The 16,916-nt window shown below is 41.4% G+C and overlaps 1 protein-coding gene and 1 long non-coding RNA gene across 13 annotated transcripts in view; one reads left to right on the forward strand and one right to left on the reverse strand.

Annotated features, from left to right (window-relative positions):
* Positions 1-16,916, forward strand: part of LOC119498203 (adhesion G protein-coupled receptor L2-like) — a 95,985-nt gene that overhangs the window by 19,834 nt on the left and 59,235 nt on the right. For all 12 annotated transcript variants that reach the window (XM_037786799.1, XM_037786803.1, XM_037786801.1 and 9 more), the window contains exon 2: positions 3,019-3,232. In XM_037786799.1, the coding sequence (XP_037642727.1) occupies positions 3,157-3,232 (76 nt within the window). In that variant the 5' untranslated portion in view covers positions 3,019-3,156. The remainder of the gene's footprint in view (positions 1-3,018; positions 3,233-16,916) is intronic.
* LOC119498205 lies at positions 6,763-8,803 on the reverse strand. The gene is made up of 2 exons (XR_005209088.1): positions 8,617-8,803; positions 6,763-7,838 (listed from the first exon to the last, which is right to left on the reverse strand). It is a non-coding gene; the product is annotated as an uncharacterized LOC119498205 (long non-coding RNA).

Genomic DNA, 16,916 nt, shown 5'->3' on the forward strand with positions numbered 1-16,916 from the left:
TGATATGTATGTATGCGCTCTTTATCTCTCTCTTCTCGGCGTCGACAATTGAAAATAAATTAACATTCCTGGGCTTTATTTTTGTCTTCTCTAAGCCTGTGGAGAAAACTTGGAGGCGAACCCAGGAGGTCAGGCCATACTCACAGGCTGTCAATCCTCGCCGGTGACCCTACCGCCCCTTCCTTTCTCCCCCTTCCATTCTTCTCCTCCTCTGCTCTCCCTCTCCCATCCATTTAGTCCCTCCCGCCTTAGAAACTCCCAAACTCCCCCCTTCCCTCACTCGCTCTTTCACTGGACGCCTCTCCAGCTTGAGTGAGGCAGACACAAGCTTTGTCAAAGGAGACTCGCATTCATTCAGCCGGCTGTTGCACAGAGCCTTGTATTTCATGTGAAGACATGTGGGCTGTCTCCTTCTATCCATTTATTTTAATTATGTTTTAATTGCTTGCCGTCCTCTTTTAAATGCTTGCTTATTATTTCTATCAGGCTGATGTGAAAAATTGGTTGTGGACTGTGATTCTCTCCATTATCTTAACTGGTGATAGATTTCTCTCCTTGGGTTTCCACTGTGTATGCAAGCAGACAAAAGAAAAACAGATGTCGTGAATGTTTGCATATCATTTTTCATTTCATTGGTGTTTTTTTTTTTTTGGGTCTTGTTTCCAGAAAGACATACTGTTAATAGAGAGAGAAAACCTGAGGGAATATATATATATACTTGTATTTTTTTAGGAAGAGGAGCTGAAGGCGTAGATGAAAATGAATAACTTTTATTTAGCTAGTGGTCTTCTGGTGTATATTAAATGTTTGCGCTCATTAGATTTAGTGTAGGTGGTGACAGTTAGTCATAACTGTGTACCTTTTTTTACATATCTGCCTCAGTGGAACATGACGATCATTATGCGGAAATTGCTGGCCGAGAAACAAGTAACCGCAATTCCCAGTTTGTCAGGGTGGGGGGTGGGTAGATAATTCCTCAGCACAATCTCTGAGGGGTTAACGATGCCTCACTTACCTCTTAAAATCATTTTCTGCTTGAGAACTTCTTCTTAGCCCCCCACAACCATCATCTCCCCGTCCCCTGATGTGAAATTATGATAAGTCTGTCAGTGCTTGTGTAAAGCATCTTAATGTTAATCGCCTAATCCTTTTATCTCAAGTCCGGCCCGATTCAGTGCAGAAATCCCACCAAACACCAAACAAAACAGTGTTTTTAGGAAGATGAGCACGGCTGTGTGCTCCAACAGCTTAAGGGAGAAAGAAGACATGTTCACTCAGCGGGGCGACGGCTGGTCGGGAGAAAGAACCCTGGGGTGGTGAGGGCAAGTTTGCCTCGGCGAGGCCTGGCAGGCTCTCGCCCCCTGGTGTCTGGAGGGGCTGAGTAGCTCAGCAGGGCTCAGCAGGCCAGAAGGGCAGGGGGATGTCCCCCCAACAGTTTCCAATCTCCTCCTGTCAACCACCATTATGGTTACCCCGTGGCCCCCGGCCTCATATTTGCGGAAGATAAATGGCTGAGGAAGAAGTCACGTGCGTCTCTGGAGATTTGGTGCTCTGCCCAATATTGAACCGGTGGCAGTCTTGTTAAAAGACTTGAGAGCGTGAGCAGCCTAGAGTAAACGTGGTGCGAGACTTCCAGCATAGGGGAGCTTGCACCCTCCGATTCGGTCTTATCTGATCTGGTTCGGCGCCACCGGCAAGATAAACAACTGGAAGACAAATAAAAACCTCAATTGCTATAAAAACCACCCAAGTTTAACTGATAAATTATACGTTAGCTGTATGTGCGTTTCCTTGGCTCAGAGTGTGCTGCACAACTGCTCGGCCAGGGTGACCTCAAATGAAAATAAACACTCCCAGGCTGCTAGGTGCAGATCCAGCGGGCTCATTTTTTGTTCAGCTATTATCCCAACGACCAGGTGTCGGTCATGTATAGACTGAATCTCATAGTGATTTAAATTATTACCCAGTATGCTAATGTGTAAGCTTCCCATGTTTTGTGGGTTCTCGTGTTGCCAAAAATATCCAAGCGCATTAGTGAGGCCCGGAGAGCGATCAGAGCTGACTGCTGTGCTGCTCAAATTTAGGTTCATTATAAAATAATCAGGGGTAGTTGACGAGTGGCTGTGGAGGAGCGGTATTCAGAGACGGGGAAACATTCACCCTCCTCTGCATAGCGACGGCTACCAAGTGACCAATGCTGTTTACAATGTGGCTATATGTGTGCGTGCATTGGGGAGATGCTGGATGGCGACCACATGGGAATGAACAAGATACGATTTATCGGCGTGGGTGTGTGTGGATGCCGTCCATGTGTGTCTGCAGGAGTGTGCAGCTCATCGGTTATATATGTTTGTGCAGGCATGAGTGCGTGTGTGAGTCTGTGTGTGTGTGGCATTTCACATATGACACAACACATCCCTGCTCGGTGTTTGACTTTGGTAAGCAGCTTATCTGTCTGGTGTGTTAGTCCGTCTCAGGCTCTAACCTTTTGCTGCTATTTTGCAGACAAAGGGCTGTTTTTTTGCCACCCCTTGATAAGGACGGAGACAAAAGTAGCTCTCAAAGCAGCTGTGTCTCTAATGGCGTCCTGTGTGTGAACGTGTTGCCGGAGCGACAAGCTTTCTCCCGCGGGGATCCGGGAGTAAATGGGGAAGGTGGAACAGGGAAGAGTGGGAGAATGAGGCAGTGTAAACATTGTGTTGTAACACGTCGCCAAGTGCTGAATAAGAGCAGAGCACCAGGCGCCCTGTCTGCTTTGTTTTCATGTCATAAACAATTGAGAAGAAAGTTTTAATATTTCTGTGAAACTTCTGAAAAAATGCCTTTGTTTATTCAATCACACAGCAGGCGGGAATTTTGTTTCCATGGTGTTCAGATTTGTTTTTGTCTACATTTCATTTATTGCGATATACACATGTAGAATCCAGATAAAAAATGGCACACCCAAGGCTGTGATGATACTGACGATAACCGTCCATTTCCTCCATCTTTATGCTCTTTTCTCTCTTCTTTTTCCAGATGAGAAGATGACTGGTGATGCTTCTCCGAGAACTACTGATCGTTGACATCGCTCCAGCTTTCCGCTCTCCCACTGCAACGCACTGAACCACTATTATTATCCAAAAGGCTCTCTGGATCGTCTGCATACAGCGCACAATGGCCTCTGCACTGTGGAGGTGTCCGATGTTTCGCTGCGTCTTGCTCCTTCTCTTCTGCTTCCACTGCTCACAAGGTGAGTTACCATGGAGTTTGCGTGGCAGAAAGTGTTAATACGATTCTGGTCAACCTTTCAAGAAGCCACTTATTATTCAGCTTATGTATGTGTGGAATTTATTAACACACATTCTTTAGTGTGTGGTAATAGTTCTTCTTCAGCGGTTTTACCCTTGGAGTGTGAAAAATGTGTTTCGAACACTTTGCATTGAACTCAGTGAATATTCCTGCCAACCCATGGACACATTTCATTCACCTCCAGAACAACAACTCAGACGGTATGTCAGAGACATTCCTCTAAAGGTTCATAACTGCACCTTTAGTGCATAGTGAGCTTCATAACAGATTGCCTGAGTATACTTTGAGCTACCGCCGCCGCAGAGAATAGATGCATTTTTTATTTTTGCCTAAACCAGATCGTTCTGTGCAGCCAGTGTACCTGAAAGCATCAAAAGCATGATTTAGCGCCAGACTCTGAGACTGGGAAAGTGTGTGTCAGTGTTTTTAATTGTCTGCAATGACATCCCTAGGCTCTTTCTTGGTTCCTTCCCTCACTTTTGATTAGTACATTTGGCTGTAATTACAAGTATTGTCACAAAACACTCCCGTCTGTTACGTGCCCATCAAAACCACTGATGTTGGTATGTCTGCTTAATGATGATCATTACATTTCCCCCCCTTTCAGTCCCATTGTAGCGGGAAACAAAGTAACCCAAAATCACATGCTTGTGTGCCAAGCATTGATTACAGATAGATAGTTGAAGCACATTATTTTGGGGGCTTCCTTTTCAATTTGGATTTTGCCTTTTTTCTCCCGCTTGCTGTTTTTGTTCTGTGGTAGATTTCTCTTCCAGTTTTATTTTAGGTCTGGCTGTGCTGTTCAGTTTGTTAACAAAGACACATTGCTATGGAGCAGGCTATCCCAGCCGCCTTTCAAGCAGAGATGCATTTTTTCTGTAGATTAGCAATTTTAGATAATATGGAAGAGTCTTACTGAGGCATTTGAAGAATTGCCCTGTTATTTGGCCCGGCTTACAAACTGAGTTGAATAGTCCTGTTGGATTTTTTAAAGAGGAATACTGCTTTGGTATGCAGAAAGTCGAGGTTTTGGGTTTCATTTGATGTGAGGGCTCTCAGGCCTGAGAATGCATATTTGCCCATCCATCAATAAAGGAATGTGCGTGTGTGTGTGTCTGTGTTTCTGTGTGTGTGTGTGTGTGTGTGTGTGTGTGTGTGTCCCTCTGAAAACAATATCTGATTCTATCCACATGCCACTCACCTTCAGCCTGTCCGGCCCTGAGGGCCTGCATCCCGCCGCTTATGATCTACGCTTCCATCACAGAGCCAGCAACAAAAACCCTACTTGATAATTACCTCCTGTCCCTCACCAGGAGAGAGTATAATCAGGTTATCGCTCTCACCCAAAACATTCCTCACGCTTTGAAATGCTCATTGACATAACTGAATAGAAAGTGTTTTTCTCCTCTTTCCTGGTATTGACTTCCCTGGTCAGTTGGAACAATGAACACCAGTCGGGTCTTTGTTTTGACAAACTTGATCAATTTGTGCAAAATCTAATGGAATTGAATCGCTAGCAGGCATTCAGTTAAAGTTGTAATCCTAAAATCCCTACAATTATTATTTTTATATTAATCATTTACAGTGATGTAACGTAACTAAGTACATTTACTCAAGTACTGTACTTAAGTACAATTTTGAGGTACTTTACTTGAGTATTTCCATTTTCTGCTCCTATCTCAGAGGGATATATTGTACTTTTTACTGTACTACATTTATCTGAGCTTTTGGGTACTTTACATATTTATATTTTGTATTAATAATCTGAATCAACTAATAAGATTATGATATATTATTCTAGATTAAGCTGCTCAGCAGTTAAGTATTAACAATTTACCACACCATAACCAGCTGCAATATTAATGTGATGTTTACAGTAATGCATCAGTAATTATAATCAGATAATATTATACTGTATATATATATAGACATGGGCCATTATGCATAAGTACTTTTAATTTTGATACTAAAATAAGTATATTTTGATTCTAATACTTTTGCACTTTTACTTAAGTAAGATTTGAATGTAGGACTTTTACTTGTTACAGAGTATTTTTACACTGTGGTATTACTACTTTTACTTATGTAAAAGTTCAGAGAACTCCTTCCACAACTGATAATGTATCAAATAACAATGTGAAAGAGTCATACTGGTGATGAACCTACAGATGAATTGTCAGCTGAATCTGAAGCTCCCCTCGGTTTTATCAAGCTTTATAGCGCGTTCCAGCTCATTGTGTAGCTTTTCCAACTACTGTTTTGGTTCACTCTCACCGCTCTCACAGCGTTGTTTTAGGCTGCAGCAGTTTTCCGCGAAAAAACTCTAAAAAAACACTGTACATTACCTACTCTGCACTAGACGGACACAGTTAGTGTCTAGCTGGTGAACATAGTGGACCATTTAGCAGCTTAAGAGGCAGATATTTCCCTAAGGAGTTGGTAGAGACCAAAAAAGAGCTAAAAAAGAGTGAATATTGGACTTACTTACACCTGGCTGCCAGAAATACAACTCCAAACTAATGCTAATGTTGCTCTGTAACTGCTGGATGAGTGAATAAGCAACCGTTTGCTAACAAGTTCGCCATATCAACTTAAAAGGTGATGACATGTTGTTGTAAAAGCCACTTGTGTTTTGTGCCAGTTGAATGCTTTTAATTAGGGATGCACCAATCTGACTTTTTCAGTCTTGATACCGATAGCAATATCTGGGCTTAGGGTATCAGCCGATACCGAGTACCGATCCGATACCAGTTTTTAATTAATAAGCTGTATGCCTCACTGTGTGGAAGCGACTGGGATCATTCTTTAATGTGTAACGCAACATCAGGCTTGACTTAAACATTGTTTTCCTAACTTTGTAAAACAAAATGTAACAACTAAATACATAGATAACATAATATATATTTAGTGAATTATTATTTAGTATTAAAATAATAAATCTTACAACAACAACTTGGCAAAAAAAATCTTCAAAATTAAAAGGAATTACAATTCAAGTGTAAAACGTTTTAATGCAGCAACAAATTGGTCAAAAGTAAAAATATATATATATATATATATCTGATATTCGATATCTGATTCAGCTATTTGAGTCAGTATCAGCCCGATATCCGATCCAGTATCGGTATCGGTGCATCCCTACTTTTATTATGAAGTAGTAAGGTAGGAGGTTTGCATTCGCAGTAACTTACAGCTTTGATAAAGAAAGTGAACAGTAAACAGTGATGTTGTTATCAATGAGATGAAAGTAAAAACATTGAATGTGAATTTCTTGTGTGCGTGAAGGCAATGTGAATCCAGCTCGGGAATGGTAGACCCCACCACTAACAATGAAAACTATTATATAGATATATAATTTGAAAATGTATATTTATTGAATGACTATTGCTTTAAAAAACTGACCATAAAAAAAATCCAAAATAGGGTTTGATGACATGAACATATCTAACTTTAAATAATGTCACATTTTTGTCTTTTTAATATTTTTAATTGAGTATACGCCATACAGACACTTCTGAATTCTCCATATATGCGGTTTCTTGCTCTCAATATATGTACTCCATTTCGTCTTCATCCATGTGCCGTTATATAACAAGTCTATAAAATGACGCTCCTGCTCGAGTAAACTAGGTCATGCAGGTATCAGATTTGTTTTAGATGTTTCAGACCGCCCAGTCTGCAGATATGAAGAAGACGATACAGATTCAAAGGGAGCAGCCACAAAGGTGGGGCAAGTGCACAGGCACACATCTAATGTGACTGAATGAGAGCTGCTATCTGAGTCTTTAAAGTAAAGAAAGACAGATTTAGGGGGGGGGGATTATATCGTAAAGTCTAGTCTCAACGCTTTTAGTTGGCTGTTGTGTTTAAATGCCAAAAGGAGAGCAGGCCTTCGTATCTAAATATTGCACAAAAAGGGAAATGTAAAAGATTAAGTGGTCTGTGTCCTATCTGCAGAGACGGGGATCAGAGCGAAGAGGCAGTGTTTGTTTAGGTCCAGCATGGGCAGAGTGAGCGAATGACGGACATTAATATGCAGTTTTTTGAATAAACAAGTCAGTAGACACAGAATCATGCATGAGAAAAAAGGCAAAAGATTCCTAAAAAAGATTTTCTTCTCTGTTTTTTTGTCTGTTGGTTTTGAGCCCCCCCGCTGCTCCGGATAACACACTGCACAGTTCTCTCGAAGGAAGATTGTGAAATATTCCTTGGTTTGAACATACCAGCATGCTTATGTTTCTCCCCAAAAGGTTGTAAAGGTTAACAATACATCTCAGCTCAACATTTGTCTCAAGCAGTGCCATACATTGTGCTGATGGAAGAGCCTCCCTCGTGCCACACTGGCATTTCCAGTCCTGGGGTTGACTGAATGGGGAGGCTATTGTGCTCTAACTCCTCTCTGGCCCCGGGCCATACACATCCAGTCTGTCATCCATTGATATGCTTGGCTTGCCATTTTATAATTCATATTGAATGCTGCGGGTCCATGGCAGGGCGATCATGAATTATCAGCTAAACCATGGGAGATTCACAGATGACTGGTCAATCTGTGTGGTGAGAACAAGCACAGAGGAAGAAAAAAAAAAAAAAAAAGATATATCAGTCTTGCATGAAAATTCTGCCCAACTGGAAGTATTTCAAGAAATAAGGCAGGAGTTCATCATCTGGATTGAATGGACTTTCTTGCCACATGGAGACAGATAAATCATCACATTTATTTTTGTCTTTATTTCCAATACAGTTTTGTCAGCGTTTGTCACTCAGAAATCCCTGCAGTATGCAGCTTTTCAGTCTGTACAGAGATATATTTATGTACAGCATTGCGCAACAATCTGCTGTTTTAATAATAACTGAGGACCTGGAAAGTTTTGAATCATGCGAGAACATGAAATTGAAATGAGCCAGAGTCACATGAATCTCCAGGATCAGTATTTCACTCAGAGGAAATGAAATACAATATCACCCTTGATAGGGTCATCCTAGATTTATTGCAACAGCGATTTCCTGAGTGCGTTTTTTGGTAAAGCAGAAGCAGTGAGAAATGTCTCCATCCAATATGCGGTTGTGAGAGCAAAGCTCTCTTTTCCCCTTTAGGAGAGAAGCTTGTGCTTTATTGTGTGTTTAGACGTGATTGTTAAAGTTGTTGTTATACAGCCAGCTGATGAACAAACACTTAATTTAATGGGCCAGGAGCAACAGTTTTCTGACAGTTTGATTTCATTTGTTAAGTATGCCTTAAATCTCTCTCGCTCGCAGCATCTCAGAGCCGTTCAATTCACACCCCTTATGGTAACAAGTTGTATAAACACTGGAGCAGATGCCTACCTCACTCTTTCCTTTCTTAAATGCTGTCCGCACTCGTTTTTTTTTTTCTCCAGGCAGCCTATTTCAAATAATAGATGAGTCCCGCTTACAACCACAAAGTAGTTTGCCTCAGAATCTAAACTTTTGGATTTGCTCGGTGTAAGTCTGCTTCACAGGAGGGTTCAGCTGTCATAACAAAGCAATGCATTTAATCTTGAGTGGAAGCAGAAGGATTTCAAATAAAATCAAGTCTACACTATAGAATGCTGTAGAGCTTTTTCTTCTCTTTGTGTGTTGGGCGGTGTTTGCCAACAATATAAATCAGGTTTGGAACCGAGACAAAAGTATTTATGCAACAAGAACCTGTCGGATTTCAGTGCAGTTCAATGTTCACCCAATACTTTTAAATAGCTTGGAGGCATGTCAGAACTAATTTCAATTGAACAAAAAGCACAAGAGCTAAACAAACATGTAAAAACAAAAGGAGGCGTAAAACATTTAACACCAAAGGGACATTGTGCTAAGGCAATCAAAGCAGATTGTTGCTCTCGCTAAATACCTGCGGCAGGGAATTTTCTTTTTTAGCACAGCCACTCCAGCTGTTTTTTTTCACTCATCGTGACATACATTTTAAGCATTAATTTGTTAAAGAGAGCTTGATTTTGGAGACACGTCGTGTGTAGATGAACACGAAGGCCATTTGAACAAAAAGCCCCTCGCTGTTACAAAAAGAAAAAGAGTGCAAGGCCCCAATTATATTTACTGTGTGAAAATCGTTCAAAAATGATGCATTTGTCTCTACCTGTCCTCCTCGCTCCATATCAGAAATGTCATAACAGCTCAGGTCGCACATTTTTGTTTCTGCTCGTTATGATTTACACAGTAAAGGCTGGTGGTAAAACTAATGTCGACAGTGGGGAAAGGATGGCAATCAATAAAAGAAATTATGATGGATTCCGCAAATGTGCTTTTGTGTGCTTTCGGTGGCTCAAGTGTGTGTTTTAGTGCGCGAACAGATTCTCTGATGTGTCTGTTCTTAACCCTCCTGTTGTCTTTGGGTCAAATTTGACCCATTTTCAAACTTCATTATATCATAAATATGGATGTCTTTTACCTAATTGCCCCAAAATTACATTGCAAAAAATTATAGCACCTGTGGTGTTCCCGGGTCAATTTTGCCATTAAACATTTTTTTTACATTATGATATTTGTAATATTCTGACTGAACTTTGACATATTACCGGTGTGTGATAATCCATCAACATTATTCCTCCAATTTTGAGTATAGTCCAAATAATTCATAATTTCTGCATTTTTTTCCTAAAAAAAAATGAGGTTTAATTTCATATAAATTAGGTTTATTGACCATGAATTCCCAAAAAAGTGTAAAACTTGTGGTAATGAGTTGGAATGAAGTTGGCCAAAAAGGTGTAATACAGAATTGGTTGATAATTTATAATGTATGCTTTAAAAACAGTCAAACCAGACCGGGTCAATTTTGACCCGGGAATACAAAAGTTGCATGGTCGACGAGAAGACAACAGGAGGGTTAAAACAGAGAAGGAGAAAAACTCACAGAGAGGGACTGGTGTGTAAATATAAGATGAAACTGTTTCCACTCTAGTTCACCAATGGTTTCTCTTTCATTTCACTCACGTTTGCATGGCTTATGGTCATGTATGATTCAAACCAGTGTAATAACGTGTGTTGGGTCTCTCTCTCTCTCTCTGTGTGTCTGCCGGCTAGCTCTCGCTACAGGCCATGAATGCAGCTCTGTTGCTTTCACTGTATTAGTAATCTCCTCAGGCTGAGAGGCTGTGCCATAGAGCATGACCACACATTTTTTGTCCAGGAATTAAATGTCACCTAAGGGTGGGTCACCTGCAAACAAAAGGCCACCAGCCGATTTGCAGGTATAAACAGTCAAAGATAAGGAAGCCCTCTCCTGCCGTGCAGGAAATTGAATAAGTACGCAGCAAGAAAAAAGTCAGAGAAACAGCGAAGCACAAAGAAGGTTTTTGTTTGCCTTGCGCTATCGGTATTGACCCCCTCTTGTAGCGTATATATCCCCATTGAGCGCGCGAGGCACAATGGCCTCGTCGAAGATGAGGGGCAGGAAACTGTCTGTCATCAAGATCTCCCCATCTGTGCATCTCTTATCAGTGCTCCTGTTTTCTGCTCGCATTGACCGGAATGCTGGTGGAAGGGAAAGGGGCAAGGTCATCACGCTCAAGCCAATCAAAGTGGTCAGTGTTCCAGAGATAGCAGCGGGTTATTGCCAAGGAATGTGCCTGGATGGTTTTTTTTCCTGGTAAATCTCCGAGAGACTCCAAACAGAGCAGTATAAAAGCCCACAAAGACTTCCCCTGTTGCACCGTATGTACATGTCTAGTAGGCCAGTGTGATAGCAATGTCTTTATATGTGTGGGAGACTCTTGACGGACCTCCACGACCTGCAAAGCAAAGGGTCACAATGGAGACAGCCTTCGCTGTTATTGTCCTGCATATAACAATAAAGAACTTTGACTACTTAATTAGATTTTGAAAACCACATTGAAGGATACCTTCAAAATCAATTATTTTCCTCTTTCAGCATTACAGTTGTATTATCACAGATTTCTCACATTCTTTAATGTGTGGGTCGCAAGAAAAATATCCCTTTGTTCAGAATGTCTGTCTGAGGAAATAGTGGATGATAAAGAGGTTACAGTTCAATGCCCTTGAAGCAAATCGACAACAAATGCCATTTTCAATGATCTTTTCCCACTAAAAACATGAAACTTTATTCAATAAAAACTCATAAAACTAAATCATCAAACCCACAGCCAATGTCGCGTGACCCTCGCTTTGCAGATTGCAGCTGTCTGAGTCTGTGAGAGTCTCCCCTGTACGCATATATCAACTCTATTTTCCTGAAACTGGAGTACAAGCGGGTTTGACCAACACATTTTTAAATTTGGTTGACCAGAAGTCCAGTCCTGGTATGCGGTCTGGAAAAATGGCTACAGCAAGATAAACACTGTTAGCAGGAGGATGTGTCCTGAAGACATTCCTGATAAGAATCGTCCATTAATCCAAGCCAGCACAGACTCTGCCTTTATTGCATTAAAAAGTTGCATTTTAATGTGCACAAGATGAAAAACGTATGTCAAAATAAAAAGAGGCAATACATACATGGAAGTTTTTTTTTTTTTTGTTGTGCATCAACTAAAGCCACAAAAAAATCTCGGGATGAAACACAGAAACACAATTTCATGCCAAAACGAATACCAAAATTGCACGGCGCCACTTAATCTGCACAAACCCAACCTTAACTACGCCACTCCATCCACTCTGGCATAAGTGGGTTCATTTTGGAAACACGGAAGCACCAAAATGAACTTGACGTGAAGTGATAGCACCACTGTGTTAAAGGCTACTTCAGGCCTTGCATGAAGATAAAGACTGTACCTCTCATCAGAACTGTCTCGTCTCGAGGCCCTGATCTCTGTTTCTAGCCATCCTTGTAGTCTGTGGTTCATTATTCATGTAATCCGTGTTCCAGCTGCAGCTTCTCCTGACACCCTGTCTATGTGACGTACCGAGTAAGCCTCCTGGGCTCGGCTATGCTCAGGCAGGGCCGGGCGGAGGAGGGTTGATTAGGAGGGTGAAATGGGGAGACTGTGCCCCAGCAAACAAGAACAGAGACACAAGCATGTGATGGAGACAAACCCACATCCTCCTCCTCCTCTTTCCACCACTTCATCCCCTTTTTTTCCCCCCTCTCCATCCGCACCCCTGAGGGAGGCACCTGACTTATTCTGAGACGTTTTCTTGAGCGGAAAATCCAGTGGGGGACGTTAAAGTGCAGGGGTAAAATGTGGGCTTTAAGGGGAGTTAAGCATCACTCAGGGCAGATCAAACCTGTGAAACTATACCCCCGCTGCACTTGGGAGGGTTTCTTTAACTCACCTCTTTCTGCGTGTTTCATCAACTTCCCTGCAAAAAGAGATGCAACAATATGTTAGATATTGAACAAGCAATGATCTAATTCTGTCAAAATGGATCTCCCCCGGGAGCATATAGGTTTTGTTTTCATCTTCCAAGTCGAACATATTTTTTTTTCTGAAATGTTTAGCCTCTGTGACAGTTATTTATGAAAGGGTTGTTTTCTCAGTAGACTATACAAGGTGTCGCATTATACTTTGCTTTAATCCAAGTGATGCGTCCATGGACCTGAACAAAAGAAGACATTACATCTGGTAATGTCTCTGCCACTGAATCATTCTTGTCACTGTGATTTATATTGAGCAGTGACCCTCTTTACATTTAGAGGATTATACAGTATGTATTAGATGATGTAATGATGCTCCCCTGCTTCCTTGCTGGTTGTCTTTGATGTGCGCCCACGGGGTCAGGGATCATCCAACCAATCGACAGAGGAGAAAACCTTGATTCTCGTGGCCAAATTAAGACATAGTCATTATAGCCGGGCTTCTTTTCTTTAGTTCTCACTCCCTTGGGAGAAATTCTTCATCTGCAGTCTTCTCTGCAGCTGAGCCGGCTGAACCAAAGTAATCCACCGTGTCGACTGCGCATCAGTTGTGGCGAAACTTAAACATTTTTTTCTTCGGGGTTGTGTAATTCCAGACTTCAAAATAGAACGGTCTGTGCATGTTAAATATGTTGTGTACATTGTGGGGTCGTTACATACTTTGTAAAGGGATTTGCATGTTTAAAGGAACATTCTGGGTATTTTTCAACCTGGGTCTTATTCTCATGATTGTGGCTATTTTTGACTAATGGGTCAAACCATAGTCAAAATAGGTGGTCAAGCCATCAAGCCACACCTCCGTTGTAGAGATTCAGGAAACGTGACTGCGACAAAACAATACATACTGGGGAACATGCGGTATGAGCCTCCTAACAACATCATTTCAAAACAATTTTTAAATTTACATAAATCATTTCAAACACTTGTCTTTCAGTCCGGCTGTGGATTAGCCAGTATAGCGAACCAACTAGTTAGTCAAGCTAGCCAACTAGGTTTGTGTCTAGAAGGTAACCCCCAATATGCGAAACTCTCGCGAGGTGGTTAAGGTTAGGCGTTGACCTCGAATGGTTAAAGCTAGGGTTGATAATCTTGAGAAACGAGCAAAAGTACGCTAGATTTAAAGAAATTTTCAACCGAAAAACCCAGCCCGGCGTTGCCAACTCTTTTCCAATGAAAGTAGCTAGCAGTACAAGCTCCAAAATTTGCTCAGTCGGGCCGAATGAAGTGATTGGACGGGGATATTCCAGTCCTGTAACAGCCACAGATACCAGATTTTTTGATTTATTAATTGCTGTCGGAATGCAATGAGAATTTCAACAAATATAAGAAAAAATGTTTTTGAAAAAATGTTTTTGAAGAAGATTACCAACCATAGCTTTAAGGTTATGCATTGACCTTGAATGGTTAAGGTTAGGATAGGTTGTCAGGCAGCAAGTCTCGCATTCACAACTTGGAGGTTACCTTCTAGACACGACCGCCAACTAGCAACTTACCTTTTCATCTGCATTTATTACTTATCGTATCATATATATCATGATTCTACGTTAACAGAGGGAAACGGATATTCCAAAATGTCTTGAAGGTCATTGCTTTACCGCATGGAGAGCCGACTGTCTCTTTTTCCAGTTGATTTTGGGGAGGGGAAACAGTCTCTAGCTCAGTAATGTAGATAAACCAGTGTGTGCAGATAAATAAGCACCTGTTTGGTTCGCCGGCACGTTTCCTTTAACGACAAAAGCTAATCCAGTTGGCTACTTACTGTGTTTACTTTTGGAATGACTCAAGCATTTCAAAATAATTGTTAAACATTTTGTGGAAATACTCTAGTTCACATTCGTGCGAGAGAGTTAGATAAAAATGTAGCTAGAGCCAGCAGCTGGTTATCTTAACCACAACAGGACATTTTAATGTCCTGTTGTGGTTTAAATGGGGGGTCATGTGCTGGATTTCCCCGCCAGGTGAGACATTTTGTTGAGTCCAGCAACATAAAAAACCCATAACGTATCGTTTTTACACTTAGGTTTTTGTACAGACTAATCAAACGAGATATATACCGCTTTAATTGGTCAACTTTAAAGTGCATGTAGGCAGATTTTGTTACCTTTCTCCAGGTTTTCAGTGTTTCCACTAATAATGAATGCGCTAATAATGCTAGCTTCATATTTACACACATTTAGACATGAGAGGAGTATCAATACAATACTAAGCAAGAAAGTTAATGTTCCCAAAATATTCATTTTATATGATTTATGTAAGTTTACTTGGAAAGCTCAATGAGGCTCATGCAGCTACTCCAATATAAGTTGTTTTGCCCGAATTGCATTTCCTAAATATTCTTCAATAAAGGTGCAAATTTAGCATGACCCAGTTGTCACAATGGACACAATTATAAGAAAAAGACCCAAGCAGATTTTGCCTTTAAATTCTTGCTTAGGAACGAGCTTTCTCTAAACGGTCCCACCTGAGGAGTTAAGAGGCAGCAGTAGGGTCTAGCGCGCTCAGCCTCAGCAATATGACAAATCCTTACCTTTAAACCCCTTCAACGAGACATGCATCAACATGGAGCATGTGATTCTCTCCTCCCACTTGCTGTTTTTATTTTTTTTGATTTTTGTTAAGTCGAGAAACATTCAGGAGATGAATTAGAGAAAAAGGCCTTGGCCATGAATACGAATGGTGGCTTCGGAATTTGAAGTGGCTATACTGAATTCATGTAGCCTATCACAAGAAGGAGAAAAAAGATATGACTCAGAGCACTTCATCTAACCACAAATGGACTCTATCTATGTGACTCCTATATTGCCAGTTTCTATTTTAGTATACTTATATCGGAATCAAGAGTGTCTGATAGCAGTTGTCTGGGAAAAGCGGGAGTAGCCCCGGGGTTTGTGGTCTTGTCTGACACCGTCTTTAGAAACAATTCCCAGCAAGGTGGACTAGAGCGGGGACTAAAGTGTCATGGGAAATGGTGCCATATGTCCAACTAGATTTTCAGTGTTTCACCGCATTTCGACGGTTGAAATGAAATCTGAGCCGCTGTGGCTGAGCGAGGAGTTCTCGGGTTGTTGTCTGTATTTGAAAAGCAGGTGTTATTTTGTGAATCCCAAATCTCCTTTCTCATCTCCCACCTCGGCCCTGTGTGCCTCTCACTTCTGATGGGCGGTCATGCAAAGCACTTGTGAATGCGTGTTGCACATTTTTAGGCAGCAACACTGGACGCCTCAGAAATTTAGGGATGTGGGAATGGACATTTTTGGAGTGTTGTCTTTGTACAGTGTAAGATGAATTAGTCCAAGTGTTTAGTTTGTCAGTTTAGAGGCGTGTGCATGGACAGTGAAGTGTACTTTTGTTTTATTAAATACATAAAAGGTTTATCACAATGGTCTCGAGGATTTAATTTTTTTTAAAGTTAATTTTATTCCTTGGCCAGCAGTCAAAAAGTTCCACTGAACAGATTAGAAATACTGCAGTAAAGAACAAAGGAGCTGGAAAAAGAAGAGGCAAAACATTGATGATGCTTTGTTCCCTTATATTAAAAAATATATTTTTTATCCTACTTTATGAATTATCATTGAAAATCTCCACCAGAGCAAAACAAGACCACTCTGTCACTCCGGATATTGGATTACGGAGGCATCCCCCGCTGTTGGACGAAAAGCTTGACTCTAGGATCTGCGCTTTCTTCCAAAGATGTTGGCTACCAGTAATATCGGGAATAAAACAACATAAAAAGACAAACAATCTTGAAGTACTCCTGCTGTGACCACGGTGGGGGCACTCTTATTTGACTAAAGGCTACACCCTCCTTTATGCTGCAGAGAAAGCGTCCCTGTCAAACCCAAGCCCAGAACAATGGGGGCCAGCCATGGGGAAACAGGGCCATTTGCATGCAGCTGTTTGCCGTTTCCAGGACCACAAAGGCCAATCAAAGGAACCTTAATGGAGGATGACAAGCGTCAACCAACGCCTTTGCTCTCTGTCTGTGCCAGCCCTCGCCACTCTGTCTACCCTCCAAAAAATTGCCCTTTTTCCCCCCTTTTGGACTGATCAAACATTCCTCCAGTTCTTTCTCCCACCGTCTGATGTCCTGACGTAGTGGAGTTTGTAGGGTTAAAGGTTGGTCAGGACTGCTAACACACACAGAGCGGCAAACTCAACACGAGTGTTATGGTCTGACGCCTTGCAGTCGCCAAATGGCTATATCTCGACACCAAAAACATCCATTATCTTTTCGCTTCATCTCCAGGGTTTTAAAAGCCACCGAGTGTAACTCTGTGGATGGTTTCAG

The sequence above is a fragment of the Sebastes umbrosus genome, chromosome 12 (genome assembly GCF_015220745.1).
Source record: "Sebastes umbrosus isolate fSebUmb1 chromosome 12, fSebUmb1.pri, whole genome shotgun sequence".
Taxonomy (NCBI): Eukaryota; Metazoa; Chordata; class Actinopteri; order Perciformes; family Sebastidae; genus Sebastes; species Sebastes umbrosus.